The sequence below is a fragment of the Chiloscyllium plagiosum genome, chromosome 5 (genome assembly GCF_004010195.1).
Source record: "Chiloscyllium plagiosum isolate BGI_BamShark_2017 chromosome 5, ASM401019v2, whole genome shotgun sequence".
Classification (NCBI taxonomy): domain Eukaryota; kingdom Metazoa; phylum Chordata; class Chondrichthyes; order Orectolobiformes; family Hemiscylliidae; genus Chiloscyllium; species Chiloscyllium plagiosum.
The window spans coordinates 1,475,982-1,500,621 of NC_057714.1; the positions used below are offsets into that span (position 1 = coordinate 1,475,982).

The 24,640-nt window shown below is 42.2% G+C and overlaps 1 protein-coding gene across 5 annotated transcripts in view; it reads left to right on the plus strand.

The window, feature by feature from the left end:
• Positions 1-24,640, plus strand: part of LOC122549656 (retinoic acid receptor beta) — a 513,362-nt gene that overhangs the window by 317,046 nt on the left and 171,676 nt on the right. For all 5 annotated transcript variants that reach the window (XM_043689458.1, XM_043689457.1, XM_043689459.1 and 2 more), the window contains one exon: positions 5,277-5,425. In XM_043689458.1, the coding sequence (XP_043545393.1) occupies positions 5,277-5,425 (149 nt within the window). The remainder of the gene's footprint in view (positions 1-5,276; positions 5,426-24,640) is intronic.

A 24,640-nucleotide genomic window follows, 5' to 3' on the forward strand; every position in this document is an offset into this window, starting at 1 on the left:
TCCACCTATCGCATTTCCAACGCCCCTCCCCCAAGTCCCTCCTCCCTACCTTTTATCTTAGCCTGCTGGACACACTTTCCTCATTCCTGAAGAAGGGCTTATGCCCGAAACGTCGATTCTCCTGCTCCTTGGATGCTGCCTGATTTGCTGCGCTTTTCCAGCAACACATTTTCAGCTCTGATCTCCAGCATCTGCAGTCCTCATTTTCTCCTGCTCAATCATAATTGCCAAGGGGGAAGGAAATGAAGAGGTGACCTTTGGCAAAAATGCACATCTGACTGGAGGATTGGGAGGTGTCCCGGAGATGACCAGTTGCCCCAGCTGCCAGCAGGAAGGTTAAGGGCAGTTGTGACATGGCCACTGAGATGGGAATGCCACCTTGTCCCTGCTCCTAGAGATGGCAGCACTCTAAGGGATGAGACAGTGGGCTATCTGTAATTGTCACTGGCAATGTCGTTTGGGCTTCTGACAGGAATTGCAGTGAAGCCAATAATTCTCCGCATCTCACCATTTGTCTGTGCCTGCTCTGTGGATCTTGCTGTGTTGTTTCTCTTCTGGAAGTTGTTGCTGCTAGGCTTGCTGATGCTCCTCCCTCCATCTCTGGTTTCTTCTGAACAGGAACAAGGTCATCATGAAGCCAGACGCAGGCTGTTAGCTCAGTGGGGAAAGTCAGAGAGATCACATAATGTTTTCGAAGGGACCCCTGAGCCCTCACATCCTGAGCAATCACTGTTATACCCTTGTACAGTCTACCCAAGGAGCTCACTGTCATGGCTTGAGCTCTGAACTATGTGACCTTACCCAGTTTCACTGTGGACATCCAAAGTGTCCATGCCCCTTTGGGATTAGACTTCTGCCAGTAGCCCACCATTAAATGCACCCCTCTCCACTGTAAAGTGGCTCCCATCACAGCCCACCTTTATGGAACTACTTTCTGTGTGAGGATATGCAGCTGTAATGCGTTGTCTCCAATTGGACTGTGGAATGTTGCTGTCAAAGAGGAGCGTCAGGTTCTGCGTTCAAGTTCCTTGTTGTAGATATTTTCCTCTAATTGGTCTGTTCAGAGATATCCCCATACCTCTCTGGAGCAGATAGGACCTGAACTCCAGCCTCCTGGCTCAGAGGTAGGGGCGCTACCATTACGCCATAAGCATCATTAATAACTTATTTGTTAGAATAAAACTTGTTGAGCTTACACGATGAGGAAGCAATCAGGACATGCTCAGTGTAATGCATCCAATCCCCTGTGACTATCACTTGTTCTCTGCAGTCTTTGAAAAGCACTGCCCTCCAAGTGAGATGAGGATAAATGTAGATGGACAGCATTGTTTCATCAATGAAGATGCTGCAACTGCCCTTAGCAGAGCCACAAAAACACAGTCTGCCCCTGAAATGAAAGAAGTAACTGACTCCACCCACTATCCGTGTTCTTGCAGCCATTTTGTGAAGTAATTACACAGCTGAGATTCAGTCTGACACGGTGAGATTCGAACTTGCAGACTTCCTCCTGCGATGTACCAAGCTTCCCCCCTTTCTTCATGTTACCTTTCCTGTTGCTGTCCCCGAGCCCCCGAATAACCATGAAGCCTCCCTCCATTTCAGTTAAGCTGCTTTGCGTCATCACTAATGGTCCTGCTTTACCCCCAATGCCCATAGCTCGGGTGGTTCCATGGCCTTGCTAACCCCACCACCTTATCGTACAGAAGCAAGAGTAACCGTGACCTGCTTGAACCCTCACTCCAAGTGCCAGTTATGACTGATCATGTCCCATCATCTCCGTGGAGTGATTTGGCAGCCCAGCTCCGACTAACCCTGGACTGATCTCTGAACAGCATCCTGACTGACCTGTGTCGAATCTATAGGCTGCTTGAACTTGACCTTAAGGAGTGGCTATGACACTGCAGTGTAATAGCTCTGCCTCCATGGATCCGCATAGCGCTTAGCATTTTGGAATACTGCATGCAGTTTTGGTCTGCCTCCCGTAGGAAGGATGTTGTGAATCTTGAAAGGGCTCAGAAATTATCTGCAAGGATGTTGTCAGGGTTGGAGGATTTGAGCTATCGGGAGAGGCTGAATAGGTCGGGGCTGTTTTCCCTGGAGTGCCAGAGGCTGAGGTTTACAAAATCATGAGGGGCATGGACAGGGTAAATAAACAAGGTTTTTTCCCTGGGGTTGGGGTGTCCAGAACTAGAGGGCATAGATTTAGGGTGAGAGGGGAAAGATTTAAACGGGACCTAAGGAGCAACTTTTTCCACACAGAGGACGGTGCGTGTATGGAATGAGTTGCCAGAGGAAATGGTGGAGACTGGTACAATTACAGCATTTAAAAGGCATCTGGGTGTGTATATCATTAGAAGGGTTTAGAGGGTTATGGGCCAAGTGCTGACAACTGAGACGGGATTAATTTAAGATATCTGGTCAGCATGGATAAGTCAGACTGAAGGGTCTGTTTCCGTGCTGCATATCTCTGTGACTGTATGATCGTCTGATTGTGGCCAAGCCCCTGGACTGTAATGGGCCCAGGTCCTTCACAGACTGTTGCGGTGCTCTGTGACTAACTGGAGTCTACACTTACCCCAAAAACCACTGTGCCATGTGTTTGCCGTGTAAGCTGATAAGCCAGATGTTTCCACAGCTTTGGGCAGGACAGTGACATGTCCATCCCCTGTCTGACTGGAACATTTACTCTACAGTGCACCCCTCTGCTACAAGCTGCCTGCATCTTCCTCTGCTAAACAGCAAGCTCAACCATAGAGGCTTCCTACTAATAACTCAGTCCTAAAGGCCTAGTACACTGAAGATCAATGTAACTCACAGTCCCTGCAGGCCTGTAAGTAAAAATTAAAGGTTTTTTTATGCTACAAGGCGAGCTAAGATCCAAAAAATGCCTGGCTCCACGTCAGAGCAAACAATCCTGTGTTGCTACAGGTGATGCCTTGCTGTTCCTGAGCGCGAAGCAACCCAGCGGAAGTGTCATGATTTGGAGAAGCCGGTGTTGCACTGGGGTGTACAAAGTTAAAAATCACACAACACCAGGTTATAAAGCCTCCCTCCATTTCAGTTAAGCTGCTTTGCGTCATCACTAATGGTCCTGCTTTACCCCCAATGCCCATAGCTCGGGTGGTTCCATGGCCTTGCTAACCCCACCACCTTATCGTACAGAAGCAAGAGTAACCGTGACCTGCTTGAACCCTCACTCCAAGTGCCAGTTATGACTGATCATGTCCCATCATTTGTACTCTGCAAGTACAAATTCACCCCACATGCACACATATATTTTGTGGGGTGAATTTGTACTGCAGAGTTACATTGCACTTTGCTCAAAAACTGCATACATTCATGTAGAACTCTGAGCTCAAAAACTGCATGAATTTGTGTAAAACTTTGTTATCTCACTTTTTAGATTAGAATCAATCTAAACATCAAGTCATAGACAGAGAACACAGGGGGCTAACACCTTCAACATATTGTCTTGCTATCACCACTGTTAACAGCTAACCCGAGAATGCAACTTTTAAAAAAAGAGTTTTGTGATTTACACATGAAAGAAGTGAAACTATCACTGTATTCTAACAGATGAGAGGCTTAACAGACAATCAATTTTTCAATGTATAATTTCAGTTACATCACACTGCAAATTTTTGCTGTAAATTCTGTGTTACGATCGAGCTCTCCACTATCACCTGATGAAGGAACGTCGCTCCGAAAGCTAGTGTGCGTCCAATTAAACCTGTTGGACTATAACCTGGTGTTGTGTGATTTTTAACTCAGCAGAAGTGTGCAATTCGTAGTTTTCACTGAGCTCCAGGGTAGATGGTTGAAGCTGTGTTGGCCGAGTTGGCCTCCATGCAGGCTTGGCGATGTTGTGAGGCTGGATTTGTCTGTGCCAAGTTGCGGGCATGAAGGGTCAAGGACGATGGTGGCCTCAGACCATGCAGGGACCTGGTGCAGTCAAAGCGGAGCCATGTGAAGGGAGGCTAGACGTCTGGGGAAGCCAGTCCGTGGCCTGCAATAGACAGTGTCAATGCAGACAAATCAGCAGCTCCCTGTCGAGCTGTTGCGTCATCTCGCTTCTGTGTGGAGGAGAGGCAGAATAAAAGGACAGTGTTCATAAAATGGGCGCAGCTATTAGTGAGGTCCAAATGCATCAAAATAAACTTGCTGCCACTTGACTGCAAGATTTGGAACTCACCATCTAATGGGTACCTGAGGGGGAGTTTTTTGACATTGTGAATCTTTCACCCTGGCTTGCCATTAATCTTGCCACACCAGCGACAGGAACGTTCCACCCTAAGCATTAATTTAATTAAATTGATAAAATATTGTTATTTAAACTGAAAGCTAGTAGTACTGGACACGAGAGCATTTCTTTACTTCGGCAGCCAGCATAGAAAAATTCAAGCGCTCCCAGGTCTGGCACACTAGAGATGAATAAAGCTTCCCCACACTTTGCCCCAATAATGTGCTTTCAGGCCAAAATCGACTGCATCTGTGTGAACTGTTGAATATTCCACATCAGCCATTGTTCTGATTGATCCTGCCAATTTCTGTGGAATTGTGAACAGTTGTCTGCTGGCGACATCTGCTAACTGGAAAATATATTGGCTCACTCACAGAGGAATCCTATGAATTTAGATTATCAACCCATAGATTCCTGGAGTCTAAGGCCCAGAAGGAATCCAGTTGACTGATTGTATCTGCAAACGTCAGCTCTTAAACAAAAAATAAAATAATGATTAAATAGCATTTATAGCAATGGTAATTGTTTGCTCAACTGTCATTATTATTCTTGTCCAAGTGTTTCCTCACCAAATATTTTCATTGCTTTATGAAAGAAAACATTCCTGAGAAAGGAGTGGGAAACAACTAATCTCCTCTGCTCATATTTTCATGCCAAACTTTCAATCTGCATTGTGTTCACAATTCTTACAGGACCAAAGATTGGCATTAACGTTGTATGTGTGTGGATGTCATATTAAAGTTGTATTTTATTGGCTGTGGTCTGAGGGATATTGGCACTTGAGGTTAGGTCACCATCCATTGTAATCATAGGGTCACACTCATAGTTATCATCTTTAAGATGAAGTAGTATTCTGTCTATTTATTCCTTTTATTTTGGTCACCCAACTTTTTCACTCTCACTGTGAGGTTGTTGATGGGAGAAGGGATTCTGAAAAAGGTCAATTATGTGATTTTTTTACTGCAGTATTTTTTCTATCAATATTAATGTTACTTTTAAAAAAATACATGAATATATGATTTGTTTTATTTTACAGCAATTGAAACACAGAGTACCAGCTCTGAAGAGATTGTACCAAGTCCACCATCTCCGATTCCACCTCCACGGGTATACAAACCTTGTTTTGTGTGTCAGGACAAGTCATCAGGCTATCACTATGGAGTCAGTGCCTGTGAAGGCTGCAAGGTAAGGCTGTCTAATGCTGTGAAGAGAAATTGCTTTGTTCTTCAGAGTTTTCATTTGTTCACAGGATGTGGGTGTTGCTGGCTGGGTCAGCATTCATTACCCATTCCTAATTACCCAGAGGGCAGCCTAGAGTCAACTAGAGTCACATGTAAGCCAGACTGGGCAGGAATGGCAGATTTTCTGTGTCAAAGAGCAATAAACAGTGGTTAAATAGCCAGCATTGGGCTAACTTTTTTATTCAGTTCAGATTTCACCAGCTACCATGATGGGATTCAGGCCCATGAGCTGGAATATTAACGTGGACTAGAATTACTAGTCCAGTGGCATTACCACTACACCATGGCCTCCCCTCATTTGATCATTATTGTTTGTCTGTGGAACTGAAGCTAACAATGTGCTAACATGTAGGCATTCCAGGCACACCCATTACAAGCTGCTGCTGCTGCTGCTGCAGACGTGTGACAGGAACCCAGCACGTGACCACTAGCACTTGTTTGAAGATATTTAGCTGGTCCAGAACTGACTGACTGATATTAATTATTACAACTGTCTGAACATAATCACTACTTTTCCCATTCCGCAAGGTAGCTTCAGGAGTGCAGCAACAGTCCTTTCCCCCTTATCTACAAGCTCAGTGATATCATCCATTGACGTACAGTAACATCCCACCCTCCATAACTGCTTCTTGATGGACATTCCGGGTACATCAGTACTTTTCAAACAATAGGAAATGAAAATCATCTGATTCTGCTCCTGCTAAAGCCTCCGGACTGTAGCCCCCAATTACATTCCCTCCTTCCTGCTTTTGCAATTTAAACTCAATATCTGGAACCTTGGTGGTTTTTTTTCGACAATGTGTTGTATTTTAAACCATGCCCTTACTGCCTCCATACATAGTGCCCTGATAGCCACTCAAATGCTCATTACCGTGTTACTTTTAGACTAAACTTCAACAAATCCCTATGTACTATCCTTTCAAACTGCACACTCTGCGATCATTACAGAAAACGTTACTTCCTGTAACCTGTCTTCATTAGCTCCCATTGCTCGAACACATCAGTTCATGTCAATCACTGATGGCCACCATTTAATCCATTGCCCAAAGCACAGCCTTTAATAAATCTGAAATGTGTAATAGGAGGTATGTAGCGAAGATTTTGTGCTCCTTTTTAACTGTGTCATTACAACCCATCAAGTGTTAACTAGTGGGAGCTGTGCATTTGGTTTCAATTAATGTCTGTCTTTTGGGTTCTTTTAGGATGCCGATGATGCTTTTTCTTTAAAAAAGCAAGAAATGAGGCTGACCAGTTTTGGACAACTGCTTCATTACCCCTTAGATTTGTAAAGTCAGGGCAGCCGTTTTAAAATATCTTATAACAATTCCATTCAATAGTGAGACTTACTTGCAGAGTGGCAGTGATTATTTGTTTCACGGTAACCAGTCAGGGTAATGTTTTCAAGATTTCAAACTTTCATGGGAGTCAGCATTACACTATTCCAATCTCCTGAAAAATGTGAAAGCGTGATAGATTGCACTTGGACTCAGAATCTAAACAGTGAGTCTGATTCTTTGTTCAAACATCACTGTATTCAGGTTTCATTTGTAGATAATAAAAATAACAGAATCTTCAAGAAAACTGCCAGGTTTCCTGTTCATGGAGATTGGATTTCCTTTTATTAAGTCATAAAGTTTACAAAGAGAAGCACAAATGAGTGATGACTTTTGGACCTTCAAGGTTTGTTCCTTTAAAATATACTACACCCACCTCAGGTCCTTGAATGAGTGTGACACCTTTCCTCTGTTCCCTTTGCCAGAATTACAATTCAACTTATTGATTACTCCTCCCATATTGTTACAATTTGTCTAATTGGACGCAATCATGCTTTCAACTTGGAAACAATCATCAGCATTTTCACCTACGCTGAGTACGTGCCTTTACAAGTTCCTCTTTCCACCTTCTCTCTTAAAGGTTGAGAAGTTTGATTTTTCCCAATTGTTCTTCATTTCTTCAGTATAGTGCTGATCAATCGTAGCTTTCCTCAGCACCAATTCCAGGGTCAGATGTCTCCTTGTGTCTTGTTGACTGGTATTGAATCAATAATCGAGGTGCAGTTCAATCAAAGTACCTGACTTCTGCTGAATGGTTTGAGATTTCTGTGATGAGATTGATGCTGTCCTTGAACCGGGGCACAAAGACGATGACAGGAGTGAGACAGCAGCATTCTCAAGGCCGTCCGACCGCATGAACAAATGGTGAGTAAGGAGATGGCCAGTTCAGGAACAGGCCTTCCACTTCGCTCGCCCAATCAGAAGGCTGCTTGGTCTGTCGTCTTGGCAGTGCCACACTGAGAGAGGGAGGATCTGCTGAGACACCGAGAAGAACACCTCCAACATGTCCGTCCTTGATCTCCTCCATTGTCACAGTCAATCAGACTGCAAGTTGGAGGAACACCACCTCATCTTCTGCCGAGGCAGCTTGCAGCCCGGAGAACTAAACATTGAGTTTTCCAATTTCAAATAACCTTACCACCCATTCCCTTGACTCCCTTTCCAGACTTGCCCCTTCCATTCCACCTTCCGACCCTTCCTTCCAGTTACCAACCAGATTCTTCCCTCCCATCGACTAACCACAACCTGTCACTACCTCACCATTCTGCTACTCTCCCTAGCCCCCCCACCTTCCACTTACCTGTAGCTCCCCCTACCTCAACATCAAGTCCTAAAGAAGCGTTATTTTTATTGCCCACCCTTATTGATTCTGAGAAGGTGAAGGTGAACTACTTTCTTGAAATACTGCAATGCTATTAGGGAAGATGTTTCAGAAGGTTGACCCAGCATAATAAAAGAGCGGCAATATATTTCCATGTCAGGATGGTAAGTGGCTTGGAGGGAAAGTTGCAAACAGTCGTGTTCCCATCTGTGTGCTGTTCTTGTTCTTCTAGATGGAAGTGCACATGCATTTGGAGGGCGACTTTGGTGAATTTCTGCAATGCATCTTGTAGATAGTATACACTGCTGCGACTGAGCATCGGTGGTGGGGGCAGTGAATGTTTGTGGATGTGGCACCAAACGAGCAGGCTGCTTTGTTCTGGATGGTGTCAAGTTTCTTGGGTGTTGTTGGAGCTGCACCCATCCAGGCAAGTGGGGAGTATTCCATCACACTCCTGACTTGTGCCGTGTAGATGGTGATGGGCATCAGGGATTCAGGAAGAGAGTTGCTCGCTGTAGTATTCCTAGCCTCTGACCTGCTGTTGTATTCACTGTATTTATATGGCTAATCCAGTTCAATTTGTAGTTCTAGAAATATCAACAATAGGAGCAGGAGTGGGCCATTTAGCCTTTCCAGCCGACACCACTGTTCAATAGGATCATGGCTGATCATCCAATTCAGTACTCTGTTCCCATCTTCTCCCATACCCTTTGATGCTGTTAGCCCTAAGAACTAGACTTAAATCCTCCTTGAAAACATTCAATGTTTAGGCGTCAACTACCTTACAGACTTCTACAGGCTCACTCTCTGGATGAAGAAATTCCTCCCAATTGCAGTTCCAAATGGCCTACCCCGTATCTGTAAACTGTGACCCATGGTACTGGAATCCCCTGTCATCTCGAACATCCTTCCTGTGTTTATACTGTCTAGTCCTGTTCGAATTTTATAGGACTGTATGAGATCCCCACTCTTTCTTTTAAAGTCCAGTGAATATAGGCCGAGCCAATGCAGTCTCTCTCTTCATACGTCAATCTTGCTGTCTGAGGGATCAGTCTGGTAAGCCTTTGTTGAAATCACTCCATTAGCCAGAACATCCTCCTCAGTTAAGGAGACCAAAACTACACACAATACTCCAGGCGTGGTCTTACCAAGGCCCCGTACAATTTCAACAAGATATCCCTGCTCCTGTGTGCGAACCCTGTCATTATGATGGCCAATATATTATCTGCCATATCCAATACCTGCTGCACCTACATCGGTACTTTTAGCAACTGATGTCCAAGGACACTCAGGTCTCATTGTACCACCCCCTTTCCCAATCCATTGCCCTTCCGATGCCTTCCTGCCTTCCTGTTTTTTCACCCAGGGTGGATAACTTGACATTTACCCACATTTTTCTCGGTCAGTGGTAACTTCCAGGATACTGATTGGAGCTTGGGTGTAGAGCTCTGGCGGTGATTTTTTTATTTTGGGAGTATACTTTATTCATAAAAATCATCTATAAGAACCTACAAAGATTAAAAATCAGTTCTGTGCTGGCTTTGCAGAGTAAAAAAAAACAAAAAAAAATGGAATTTTGACATTTTCCAGAGTTTCTCTGCAGTTGCAAATACAAAGGCATTTTCTACTTATGCAGGAAACTATGTTGATTTTAAGGCACTGGGAGGGTCTGACAACAGAACGGATCCCCATTTAACTTCAGTAGAAGGACCTCAGCTGGTGGTCTTTCCCCACTTGGCAGCAGCTGGCCCAGGCTTTAGTGTAACCCTCAGCACATGGTCCTGGACCTTGAAATTCCTGATGTAGGGCTTATGCCCGAAAGGTCAGTTCTCCTGCTCCTCGGATGCTGACTGACTTGCTGTGCTTTCCCAGCAACACACTCTTGACTTGGACTTTGAAATGTGCACGTCTGCAACACTCAGTCGAGGGCAGCTTCTCGCACTAGAAGACCAAACAAGTTTCGGCCAGGCGAAGGAGCACCTTTTACCAAGTCAGTGGTCCTCCCCAGGCGCAATCGATGTTTGTCTTTGTGTGTGTCCAGGGGAACAGATTGTCGAGCACAGAGTCCCATGTCATGGAGCTGCTCAGGATGAACCTCGACAAACACCACTGCATCTTTCTCCAGACCTCCTTTGCATCGGCACTTTCCAGCAGCAGAATTCTGTCTACCTTCATTCTTACTGTTTACAATTGCTTAATAGGTTTTTTCTAGATCCTCAATTCAGGATCTATTGCACTCCCTTCCCAGTTTAATATTACTCACAGAATAAATTTGACTAATTTACTTTATCGTCTTTAGTTCAAGTTTATAGAGACCAGGACCTAAAGGGGCCCACACACTGAATGATGAAATATGCCACTGAATATGTTTCCCCAGTTCGATATTATTCCCCTAATTAATATTTTCTGCTGAACCTCTTTCAGTCAATCGTTATCCATCTTTAGGTTTTTCTTAGTGGCTAGATCAAAGCAGCAACTTAGACCAGTTGCTGTTTGAGCAAGTTTGAAGGGTCTGTTTCCATGCTGTACATCTCTATGACTCTGACTCTCTAAGTTTAATGCTTTAACAAGGGAACCTCACCCATACTGGTTAATTTTGAAATTGACCCAATGTTTTTTTAAGAATTGTTTATCTGGGATATTCTTTTATTCTTTACTGCCTGGATCTCTCAACTTGTCTTTTGTTTTCACAATGAATGATGATGACATCACTTTAAATTTGGCATGGAACACTTCCCCAGCTTTGTTGTCCATCGCACTGCAGGACATGGAGTCATTGAGGATTCTGTTTCCACTGGGCAGACCTGTTCTTCTGTCACTGTGAAGAAGGTGAAAGTCTTCAAAATGCAAAAGGTTGACTATGAGTAGAAACCAACATTGCCAAACTGCACTGCATTCTGGATGACGGAAACAACATCAGCCCTTTTGACTCTTGTAGTTACTTGAGAAAGATATGAACATAATTTATTATTGTGCCTCTGTTTGATATAAATGCTTTAAGTGTTGGTTCACCTTTTTTTGGGCACAACTTAATGTAAAAATCCTGATTGTTCATAGAGAGTCTAAAGTCACTTTCAAAAAAATATTTCGCGTCTTCACAGATGGTTCCTCTACATGTGTAACTTTGAAACCACTTCAGCCCCCTCGTTTGGTCCTGAAGGAGGGGAAGAATGAGCCATCGGTGAGGGCAGTGTTTCACAGGCCCAAATGCAAAGGATATGGAATTCAACCTGCACACTGTTATTGCTGCCTGGGAGGGTGTAACACCTCTCTTCCTCTGAAGGTCAATCAAAAGCTGGAGGATATTCTTCTATGGCAAGTAGGATCACACCAGCCACAATGGATTAGTTTGGCCTTTCATGATCCTCACCAAACACTCATTATAAACATAACAATCGAGTTGAAATTTCAGACTAACGAATGTGTGATTGTCCAATCTAATATAACACAAATATACAGTAACATTTCATCACAGTACGTTGACTTGGTGCAGCGAATTTCTTGACCAATTAGTCAGAAGCCAGTCAGTCTGCTCCATGTAGCTCTGGAGTGTTGAGTATTTAGAGCTCTCTGGTGTTTTACTGAGTATCGGCGCAGTCTGTATTCACAAGGTGGGCATGGTGCCAGTTTGTTCAGGATGGTGACTCTGTATCAGGCTCTTTCAGAACTCAACATCAGTTTGTCGTAAAAGAGTATTAATAGTGGATGTTTATGTAAATTAGCTAGAAAGACCACCAAAAATGAATGTTAAGAGTTGAAAATGAATTTCCATGCTTCATAATTACATTAATGTTTTTTTGTTCCCATCAGTGAGTGTAGAGTTATATATATTATGTAGGGATATAAATTTCATAAGGATATATAATAACATTACCATGTTTACTTTCATTTAATTCTTGAATAACAGTCAATTTTCTTAATGGTTTCCTGCTTTTTAATAGATAACTGGTGCATTTCACCAGTTTCTGGAAATATAAGTTTGATATTTTTATTTCATTACAATAAGGGGTACAATGATGCTCACTTGGCTGCAAAAAAAAATGCAGAACTGACATTTAAAATAAGCCAAACTGGAAACGGATATATCGAGGGATGTGCCTGGGATTCTGTCAATTCCTCCAAAGGCCAGTGAGTGACAACAAAAGGCATTACGAATAGAGATGTGTATTTTTGAGATGACTAATTTGTCTGAAAATTTGTGCATATTTCCCTATTTCTATCTACAATTTGCCTGCTCCTATTTTATAAAGACACAATGTAAGCCTTTGTTGATTGTTAGAATTTGTATTACATGCTGTGCTGATTTATCTTCTGGCACTGTATTCTATACACAAAGCTTCATCAACACTTGTGATTTTGTGAAAAATCCATAACATTTCTCTGCTCACAATGTTCCCTGAACCTGTAATGTCTGAATGATTTATTGTTTTTGCATTACTTTAATCTCCATGATTCATGATAATAGTGAGAGAGAGAAACTCTCCTTCCCAGTCAGCCAATTGAATTGGCCATATTAAAATAGTGCAGAATCAATAAATCATTAAGGTATTGCAAGCATTATCATCTTCCTGAGCAAAGGAAATCAATGTATGTGTAACAAATTTCCAAGCCTGACCAATGCTGTACACATCTGGAGGGTGCTTGTGCACCTTGGAACAATTAAATTTCTCCAGAAAAATGTTACAATTGTAAACTTTCACTAAGTATGCACTGAAAGCACTTGGTTACCATGGTGTCAGACTAATAGCTTTCAGTGCCAGTAATTACCAAAGTCAGAAAAATATTATTGATATTGCATCCTGATAAATCATATACCTACTTTACATTGCAAATTTTCTCAGGCTTAAATAAAGCTGCAATTAACTGCATTAACTTAAGTCTGTTGGTAAATAGCAAAAGACTGGTTTGAACTTCAGTTGTATTGAGGTGGTATTTGAGATTCACAGTATTGGAATTGACAGACTTAAAATTATTTGACTATTCCTTGTATTTGGCTTAATTGCTGGGCTTTTTGTAAATCAATCATTTTTAAATAGTTTGTTAATGTATTATGATAAATTGGGGTATGAGGATAGCTGCTGGAATCTTTGAAACTTAGAGACTTCATAAGCGTTCGGGGAGGTTGGTATAATTGCAACATTTAAGAGGCATTTGGATGGGTATATGAATAGGAAGGGTTTGGAGGGATATGGGCAGGTGGGACTAGATTGGGTTGGGATATCTGGTCGCCATGGATGGGTTAGACTGAAGGGTCTGTTTCCATGCTGTACATTCCTATGACTCTATGTCCAAGTACATGACCTCAAGGGAGGCAGCCAATTAACAGACTGCTCCTCCATCTTCCAGTTAGGGACAGCACACAGGTGGGACTGGGTGCTTGGGAGAGGGGAAAGTAAGGAATGGCCAGCAGTTTCACTGGGAAAGGTGATGCAGCTCGGGCAGACAGACAGATGGACACCCTCATCAAAACATCCTAATGCATTCTGTAAATTGTTGCCAGGACCTCCCATGAATCAGCATGCGAGAGAAACAGCTCCAGCTGTCTGCAAATGTGCTTTCTGCTTCTTTACATGTGAGCCTGCAAGATCGTCAGGTGATACTTTGACCTCCAATCCTGACCCTGTCTCTGGCATGTTGCCAGGCTCTTGGCAAAGCAGGGGCATGTGTGGTACCCTCGAGCTGACTATTGGAACCTCATGAGTAAGTGAGGCCTGAGACCTGTCACTGGGAGCCCCGTGGGCACACCTCCTGATCCTGATGTTTATCACTGTTGATTCTAAATTAGCACACAACACTCCCACCTCTGCCTTTTAAGGGTACTTCTCAGGATTGTGAACAGTCAGGCTGATATCTGAAAGATGATCTTGCTGCCGAAACTTACCAGGTTGGATATTATGGTTCTTTGCTGAAACCAGAAGCCTGCCCACCAATTTGAATTGAAAATTTAATGAGCATTTGAACTTGTTATCCAACCATTTGCTTCATATTTCACGCTGCCCGTGACACACTACAGGTGGGCATGTACTGGCAGGGCAGAGTGGGCAGGCCACTTCTGGAAAAATAAATAAATAGTTCAGGAAAGTGGGAAATCTAGGGTTAGTATTAGAACTGGATTCAGAGGGTAACCTACTTGCCTGACTGTGGGATCCATCTTGTCTTCCTAGGCCTGCCCAAAGCTGTAGCTATGCCCATCATGGAGGTCTAGTGGGGACAGCGGATTGCTGTCCAATAGCTCTTAAGAGTATGCCTGCCTATCACCCCTGGCCTGTTTAACCTGCAGGCATCATATTATTGCTGTGGAGAGGGCCTCTGCTAGGCCTGTTGGCTACCAGTGAATTCTTGCAATCCCAATGAAACTCAGATAATTGTATTTGTTGATTCTAAGGCATCTTGTTTTTGAATACATAGCATATACAATACCTTGTGAATTTTCTTTTGTAGTACACGAATTTGCATCTTTAAGACTCCATGGGCTTTGCTAAATATGTATTGGCAATCCAGTATATGTTCTCCCTCGCACTTTGGCAGTTATTTGTGTTTATTGGTTTTCTATTCAGGATCCTGATGTGAACAGGTGAGGAGAGGTAACAGACTTCTCTTTTTTAATATCCTTGGTTGATCATGAAAAATATTTTTATTTCTTTTTTTAGCGTGCAGCCATCACACTTCAATTAAAATGTAATTAGCTCGATTAAAACGAGGGAGTCAAATGATAAGATTTTCTTGCATTGAGGGGATGGAGTTGTATTATCTACTAAACACAAGAAAAATAAAAAAATTCAACAACAAACACTGATAATAAAGTATTGAGAAAGAAAAGAAGCAAGGGAGGTTCCAATATAGACAGGAATGTAAACACAGTTGCAGTTTAAAGTTTTTAGACGTCTTGAGTTCCAAGAGTGAAATCTGAGTCCCAAATGTTTAGCTGTTGACCTGTTTTCTCAGAAGAGTCGAAGATAGCCCTAGACAACTATTCTATACAGTGCAACACTGCTTATAACCCTAACGTTTTGATGAAGTTTTTTTTATTCCACGTTGCTTTTTCACATGGTGATTTCTGATATTGAGAGAGAAGGAGGGAGAGAAGAGCATCTGGTATATTTGCTGTTATCTTTCCATATTGCTTTATCTTTTGTTGCTCAAAAGCAAACTTCTGAAAGGTGGTTCATTAGTTTATTGCAAGTCTAGCTGCATTGGCTTTTTCAGACTAGTTACTCCACAGATGACGTTTCATCTCTCAATATTTAAATTTACTATACGTGGGCGATTAAACAAGAGATGCAAGTTTCTTGATGCCTTGTTGAGTTTCAGTGCCTCTTGATTAAGATGGTAATTCTGATGTAGCCGGTTTTATATATTCCATGTGCATTGCTTTGGTTTGTCGGTAGTATATTTTTTGAAACCACTTTTAGTGCATGAAAGTCCCAGATTTTAAAATGGAATGATGAATTTGAGTATTGATAATCCATTTTCACTATGATCATATGTCAGCTGTTTACCTTCCCATAATTTCCAGTCTATTGACACTGTCCTGCTTTTCCCTCATTAAACAAACTTAATTTGGCACTATTTGGTTTAATTTGTAACACTCATGTCAATGTGCTGGTTTATTTCCTGTTAATTGATCTCTGCATCTTATTGACGTGAATCTCCTGCTCTCTATTACCTTCCCTCCATCCTCTGACATGATACAGGAGGGGTACAGTATTTTACATTTTCTCATACTATGACTAAGAACTGTTTGCAGAGCAAGCAGCTCTTGGTCATGTGGGAACAGTTTGTAAAAAGACCTTTATTTTTTGAAAGCAGCAAAGAGAGGTGACTTCATGGTCTTTGTAACAAACGTCTGAAAACCTAATATGGCCTGTGCGATGACTCTTGAACAATGCCAGTATTGTGCGTGGTGGAGAGAAAGTGGTGCCTTGGCAGATTCTGCTGTGTGTTAACGTCTTGTTGTACTTTCACTGAAAAGAAGACATTCTGTGGCCAGAGGTGGGCAGGGAGCCTTTTTTTGGCCAGAGCTGCACTGGGTAGAACAGTTGCCTAGGGCTTTTTATTGGCATAAGCAGCAAGATGCAGAATGTGAAACACTTTGGTGGCATTTTAACAGCACTTAAGACAAACCCATTTATGTGGATCATTAAAACTGAAATGGTGCCACTGTGTCTGCTGATAACAAGGATTAAAAACAGAAAGGAAACTCCAAAAAATTTAAAAACAAGCAGAAGTGCTGAAAATTCACAGTATTGTTAAGACTGACTGAGAATTATGATTCAGCTTTAAACTGTTGCAATGCTAATTGTGAGATTCCCCCTCCCCCGTCGTGTGTAAATGTTACTATTCCTGGATAACCCTTCAAATATCAATTGTTGAATATGGCAAAATAGATACTGAACACTAGAAACCAACTTGCTTTTGGACACATAGAGTCTTATAAGTCTCACACAGAAGGGTTTGTGTTTGTTCTGGCCTTTGGACACACTTAAAAAAATTCTGTTGCTCTTCCCATTCGCCAGAGTCCTGTCTCATCCTTTGTTTGGAACCTTCATATACTTTCCCTTTGAAAGATGCAATGTTGTCTGCCTCAAACATTCCCTGTTACAGTCCTTTGATATCTTGCTGCATGAAGAAAGTTGCCATAGAGTCATATAGCACAGAAACAGACCCTTCGGTCCAACTAGTCCATGCTGACCATGTTCCCAAACTAAAGTAGTCCCACTTGCCTGCACTTGGCCCATATTCCTCTAAACCTTTCCTATTCATGAAATTTTCCAAATGTATATTTTAAACATTGTACCTGTACCTACATTCACCACATTCTCTGGCAGTTCATTCCGCACACAAACCACTCTCCGTGTAAAAAGATTTCCCCTCATGTCCTTTTTAAAATCTTTCTCCTCTTGCCTTAAAAAAAATGCTTCCTAGTTTTGAACTCTCCCACCATAGGGAAAAGACCGTTGTCATTCACCTAATCTATGCCCATCATGATTTTATAAACTTCAAAAAGGTTACCCCTCAAACTTCTTTGTTCCAGCTTATCCACCCTGTCTAATACCCACCATTCTCGACAACATCTTAGTAAATCTTTATTGAACCCTCTCCAGTTAAATAATATCCTTCAAGTAACAGCATGGCCAGAACTGCATACAATTCTCCAGAAGAGGCCTCACTAAAATCCTGTACAACTTGAACACGACTCCTATACTCAAACTCACCATGACTGCTTTAAGATGATGAACACTTTTCCCTGTATTTTCCTAGATGTATGTGACAATAAATCATTCATTCGTTCATGATCGCACTTTATTGACAGTGACGCCAAAGAAAATAGCAAGTCTTTTTGCCCTATCAAAATACTTTACAACTGTAGAATCTTGTATATATTATGCTCTTGGCATTCTCTGTTCCGTTGGAGTTAGTCACTGTGTCTCAAGTATTTCCTCATAGGTGTAGCTTTCATTTTTGATATCAACATAGTGAATCAACACACTCTCAATGGCTTCAGTGTTATTTTTTTACAATGGAATAAGTCAAATTTCGCACAAAACTTTCACTGTGGCCAAATCATTGAAATTGTTGGCCTGGATTTTGCGGTAGCAGTAGTATTTGACATCATTTCACCTTTGAAATCAGGATCTGCATGCTTACAGGTAAAAGTGAAGTTCCAAACATTTCTGCCATTTCTGTGTTTCTTCACACTTCCAATGTCTGAAATGAATCAGTTATTAATCATTTAACTAGTGAGAGCTTCCACCTTTATGCTTTTGGTCCCGTAATAAAAATCATTGAAAACGTTGCACCTTATTAAATGAGGTCCAGTTGGGTTTTTAATGGTGTTTTAATCGTAATTTATTAATGAACAGCCTCTCAGACCCTGATAAACTAATTTAATATGTGTAGACTATCAAATTTCTCAATTACAATAAAAAAATTAGTGTTTTTCTAGCTACTTCTTCAAGTACTTCTCACTCTATTTCTTTCTGTAAAATTATACTAAAAGCTGAAGGATAATTGTTTTTATTGACACAATTTGCTGTCAGTGGGACTTTGTCAATGTGCTTGGTGTTCAGTAAATTAGAAGATTTTCCTGTTGCTGAACAGTTGGAGATCTTTACCAGACTCAAGTTGATGAACTGAATCCGCACCACAGCGATTGGCAACACAGTGATGAGCATCTTCCTTTGCTTCTGATTGTAAAATCTGGTCTTTTCGTCTATCCCTCAATTATAGAACCAAACAGTTCTATAATTTTATTTACCTGTAATGATTGTGTGCTGGAGTTTTATGCCCTGTCTGAGTCAGAGTGAATCGACATGGGCAATGTCAAGTAGAACCCAATTTTGGAACACCTGTGCCCAGTCCATCACTGGCTATTTGATTTGATTTCATTTATTTATTGTCATGTGTATATATTATAAATACGGTGAAGCGTATTGCTTAGTATTGCCACCATAAAATACAAAAATGAACCAAAACACAGAATATAAGGCCAAAACATAAAACAATAAATTTCATCTTATAGTCTGATCTCAATAGAGCTAGTGTACTTTCAAATAAACTTGTTGGACTATTATCTGGTGTTGTGATTTTTAACTTTGTCCACCTCAGCCCGACACTAGCACTTCCACATCATCAATAGTGTTAGATGGTCTTTGGGACAGTTCCTATTTCTAGCTCAGGCAGGGGCCTGGATCCGGGCTCCTCCACCCTAACACTAAACCGATGACACTGCATTTCACTGTGTTGCCACTCTCCGGCACCATTTCACCTCCACCTGCCACAGCTATGAGTTCACGCTAGGCCGACCTCACCAATGCAGCTGGTGCCATAGAGTCCTGTGCTGGGAGCAAACTTGACGCTGGGAGGGAGCCAGGCCTAGCCATAGACCGGGAGCCTCAGCTCAGCCTGTGGGTCTGGACTTTGAAATTGAGTCTGGAGCCTGCTCCGAACTCCTGAACCAGGGAGACATCTACCCTGTTAGGCAAATGGTGAGACTAATTATCTGAGACTCTGCTATTGGCCTTATACAAGAAAGGTTTGAGCAAACAAAGGCCCAGTTATGAAGAAGTCTTGTTCGTGCAAAGATTTGTACAACAGAGTTTGGAGGAAAAAGTCCACCTTGCCAGTTACATGCTTCATACGGAGCCAGGTTTGGGAGTGTATTTGTTTCCTACCGATCCCAACAAGATTGAACCTGTGAATGTAATTCCAGTAGACAGGGGTGTTCATGAATATTCAATGAATGCAAAAATGCCTCCTGACCATCACAGTCAGGAAGGCCGACCTGTCTGAAACATTCTGAGCACTTAATACCAAACATTGACACGCTGTCAGAAAACACAATATTTGCCTCCTGCTCAATTAAGTTCCCTTTGCCCACCACTTCCACGAGCCTGGACGGTTCTATTCCTTTTCTCTGGGTCAGACCCTGTGGTTTGATGCTGCACTCCTGTTTCTGTGTTGTGAATTAAATGGTTTCCAGTAATTAGCTAGATAACCACGAAAGGCCAAGTACAGCAAAACCTTACTTGACCTAATTGAATCTCTTCCACTTTAATTTATTAAATACACCCCAAGTCGAAGTGGCACTCAGTTGTAAAAAGAAACACAATTAATTGCATGAATCAAGTCCAAGGGAAGTGTGCTGTATCCCTGTGTAAGGTTACCGAGTAAACCTGCCATTGTTGAGAGATTCTCTTGAATATCTTGTATCCAGCTTCCGAGACCGCGGAACAGGTTGATAGGAGGGGACCAGCAGCTCAGAAAAGGAGAAGCCGCTCAGGAAAAGGCCAGTCAACAAAAGTGGTTTTATCTCAAAAAAGGTCACTTGTCCTAACCAGCTTGCCTCAAGCAAGCATCCAGATCTGAACAAAAGCAAAAGCTGGCTTATGTAACTAATACAATAAACAGGCCATGTATTTTGCAGTAGCACTGGATTTCGCTGTCCCCTTCTATTGATTCTGTTTTGCAACAAACAGTGATAGATACAGTGACTTAGGCAGAGGTCACATATCAATATCAATGCCCTTCACACTCTACTAGAATCTTTACTGTAAATATCTTGCCCCTCTTTGGAAATTTAGAAGTCCTGCCAAAAGACAAATAGTTTAAGTTTATTGTTTTGACATTTTTCATGTGCATGTACGCACCTTAACCTACAATAGCGCTAAACTATTCAAAGTTCACTCCTTCTGTCCTCCAGTCACTGGATGCAACCCACTGTTTCTGACAGACAGAACGGGGAAGCCTTGCTGTAAAGTTGTGAGGTGAATAGTTTGACCCACCAAGCAGTCAGTCACGTCAGTCTCTGGTGATTTGTGACCTTGATGCCCCCAAACGTTTACCTTCAGCCGTGTCCCACCAATGCACTTCGAATGAAACGATGCCTGATCTTACAGCCATCACATACAATGTGACATTTGTAACGACCTGAAACATTCTCTATATTTTAAAATAAACAGCTTTTGTTTACTAATTAATATATTAAATCATGAGTGAACTTTCACCAGCCCTCTGCAGATGGTTAGTGCAATGGGAGAGCTGTAAAATAATGCAGGTGCTCACTGTCCTTTCATTGCTAGGCCACCTTGCCCACACTGGGGATGGTGGCAGATGACCTCCTGTCCAGATGCCTATTAGGTGGCTTTTTTGTGCCAGTTTTAGGATTTTGCCAGTGGCTGAGACCAGCAGCTAAATTCTGGCTTCTGGCAGGCTCTGGTGGTCAGGAGACAGCAGACGCTCTTTTCTGACCACTATAGAGAAGCAATGATCTTACCCAGAGAGAAGCATGGGCTCCAGCCTCTGTGCAAAGCCCTGAGCCAAATTGGAGCTGGGCTCCTCTCTACTCCTTGACAGTGACATTAAGCTCTGTGACAGGCTAGCCACTGCATCAAGCCTCTCTGTGTTCATATATACCAGCTTTCTCCTTACAACCTGCCAGCCTGCAGTCTCCCCAGGTTTAATAACTCAGCGCAGGCAGACCACAGATCTGTCATTCCCTCTGCAGTATGTGCAATGCCAGTGCGTGAGCTGGAGTTTGCAGGGACCATCCCGGACAAAGTCATATTGCTCGCTTAGTAAACATTGCTGTCGTCCATCACGGTGACGTGGCACAGGCTGACCAGGTAATACCTCTTAGGTTTCTGAAAGCAAAAGTGCAAAAGGGTAGGGAAGGCAAGACAGCTGATAAACAAGGGGTCCATAGTCACACCATCTGCATCCTGCATTAATTGCATGAGCGAAAGCAGGATGTCGGTGACGTGGGCTTTGAGAAGACAGGAGCATTCTGTAATCCTCAATAGTTTCGGAAATGGAAGTTGCAACACCGTATCCCAATCATTGTGGATGTAGGAGAAACAGTGTCTCTACCATCAGGCTAAGGAGATGCAGTTGTCCCTGTTCCCTATTAGTTTTTGATTGTTATTTCCTATTATGCTCAGCATGAATCCTAATGGCAAGCAATGGCTTATAATTGAGTGAGGTGTTTGTGGCTGCTTTGTACAGTGGGAGAGGAGTACAGATGTAATGGGAAGGGAGATGTTATTTGCAGATGCATTCATTAGGCGGAGACACTCGTTTGAGATTATTGAACCTTTGGAGCCACTGCAATGAGGCCAGACTCCTGGGATGGATCTCAATAGCTCTCTGTTCCCATTCCCTGCGAGGCATATGCTTGAATGTCCTCCTGACCTCCACAGAAACAGACCTCTGTCCTTTTCCATCTCCTGCACAAAGATCTGCAAAGCACTTCAGAGAATCTCTCAGTCCTCTCTTTGATCTTTTGAACCATTGATAGGCTTTGAGGGAAGGATTTACACAATTGCATATAATTCCACCAGCCATTGAACTTAGCATCTGACTCCCACTTTCTTTAAGAAGAAAAAGCAAAATCCTGCAGATGCTGGAAGTCTTGTCGGATTTACTCGCAGCAGAACAAACCCATTTTCTTCTTACATTTATATTAATTTTGCACCTGTATTTGTCTTTTATGACCATTAGCACCACCTTTAGCTTTTCCTCTACCACCCTCACGTCAATAGCTTAAAACCCATCATTTTTCAGCTCCATTCAGTTCTGAAGAAGAGAGAAGAGCAGATAGAGGGACATTGGCACACTGTCTGCCTCATCTCAACCAGGCACATCACAATGTCATAGCTTCAAACAGACTGCCTCCAGTTTGTAGTCCAATTTATTTTAGGTGGTGATTGAGGGATAGTTGTTAAAATCTGTTGTTCTTCAAAAAGTGCCATAAGATCTTTTACTTCTGCCTGCAAGAGCAATAGGAACCTCAGTTTAACATCTCATTTGAAAGGTGGCACCTAAAACTGTGCGGTGCTAAACTTTGCTTTGTACTCAGATGTCAGCCTAGAATATATGCTCAAGTCATAGAGTCATACAGCATGGAAACAGACCCTACAGTCCAACCGGTCCACGCTGAACATAATCCCAAACTAAACTAGTCCCACCTGCAAACCTTTCCTATTCATGTATCAATCCAAATGTCTTTTAAGCATTGTAACTGTATCCGCATCCACCACTTCCTCAGGAAGTTTATCCCACACGCGAACAACCCTCTGTGTTAAATATTTGCCCCTTGTGTCTTTTGGCCCTCTGGTTAAGAGGCAAGACAAATAACCTTTTCTAAAAAAAAGCTGATTAACTAATGACGGTGGTAATTATTTCCTGCATCTTTTCAATGCAGAATGCCATACTTTACAATGCTGTTCTGCATTTAAATAATGCAACAAGTAAATTACTTTTCCTATACCTTTTGTGTTCATGCTGCTGTGTATCACTTTTCACTTTCTTTACCAAGATAGCATTTCAACTAATTAAGAATTAAAACATAAACTGCTAATCTTCTCAAGGGTAGAAGTAGAAGTAACTGGGAATACATACAAATAAATGAAGCTTTCTTCCATTGCTTTTCATGCTCACTGATGCTGTATTGCTGATGTGTAGTTACAGTTTTAATGTAGGAGTGCACTGTCTTGTGCATTGGCTACTAATTTAAGTAGCAATTAAGTAGCAGTCTAAGAATGGACTTGCTGGTCAGAGCTGGCTATCAAATGTATAAAACGCTGAGGGAACCAGACCTCCATGGGTTTCAGTGATTGGATATGAATCCATGTCAGTTGTCCCATGTAGTATGTTGAGTGGTAGGACAGGGTCCATATCCACAACACCACTTCTCTTACAAAGCAAGCTCATAACTGTCATAGTTTAAACAGTTGCAGGTGTGGACTATGTAAACCAATATGTTTCACAAGGGTGGAAATATAATAGAGAGAGTCTTATAAGGATGCTGCTATGAGCTACAGTTTCCTGCTGATATTGGGAAAAGGCTGTTTTCATTCTGTCTCAGGCGTTTCCATTCTCCAAAGGTACAGCTTGTTATGAGCAGCAGCTTGTGACGATGGTATCTTTAACTCAGTAAAATACCTCAAACAGGAGTGGTTATCAGATCAAATTTGATGAAGTCACATCAGGAGACAATAGGACAGGTGACTAAAGTTGAATTCAGAGTGGTTGTAAAGTAGAAATTGCTGGAAAAGCTCAGTAGCTCTGGCAGCATCTGCGCAGCAAAATCAGAGTTCACGTTTCGGGTCAAAAGACCCTTCCTCAGCACTCGGAGTGGTAGGTTTTGAGGAGTATTCTAAAGAGGCAGCGAGGATTAGGGAAAGATTCCCACCTCGGAGCTTCAACAACTGAAAGCCCAATAATGGGGTGGAGGAAATCAGCAATACTCAGAGAAGCAGAGTGCAGAGATCACAGAATGAAAGTGGTTACACACATGGGGATGGGAGAGGCAATGGAAGGATTTTAACACAAAGTGAGAATTGAAAATTTGAACTTTTGCTGGAGAAGGAGCTAGTACAGGTCATTGAGTCCGGAGGTGATGGTGAACAAAACAAGATGCAAGTCAGTAAATGGGCAGCAAAACATATGGACATTTGCCACAGTACCTTCTATCTGCTGCTTACTTTTTATTGAATTCAGTCTAACAGTTTCTGGTTGATGGTAACATATTCAATGTTTTGGTCAGGTTTGACATGTAAAATGGTTTATTTGTAAAATGCTTAATTTATTTTTGTTTTGGACATTCTTTTGTTCTTCACTTGTCTCATGGTCACCTTCTTTTACCTCAGGAACATAGCAAATAGACTAGGAAGTAGGAGTAGGCCATTTGGCCCTTTGAACCTGCTGTACAATTCAGCTGCATCGTGATTGATCCACTTTCATGCCAGTACCAACGCCCCCCCCTCCCAGAGAAACCAAGGAGTCTTGGTGAGTTGCTGCAGTGAACCTTGTAGATGGTAGAAACTGCTGCCATGATGAGGGGAGTGAATGTTGAAGATGATTTACAGAGTGTCAGTCAAGTGAATTGTTTTGTCCTGGATGGTGTCAAGCTTCTTGAGTGCTTTTAAAGCTGCACTCATCCAGGCAGGTGGGGAGTATTCCATTACACTCCTGGATTGTGCTTTATAAATGGTGGACATGCTTT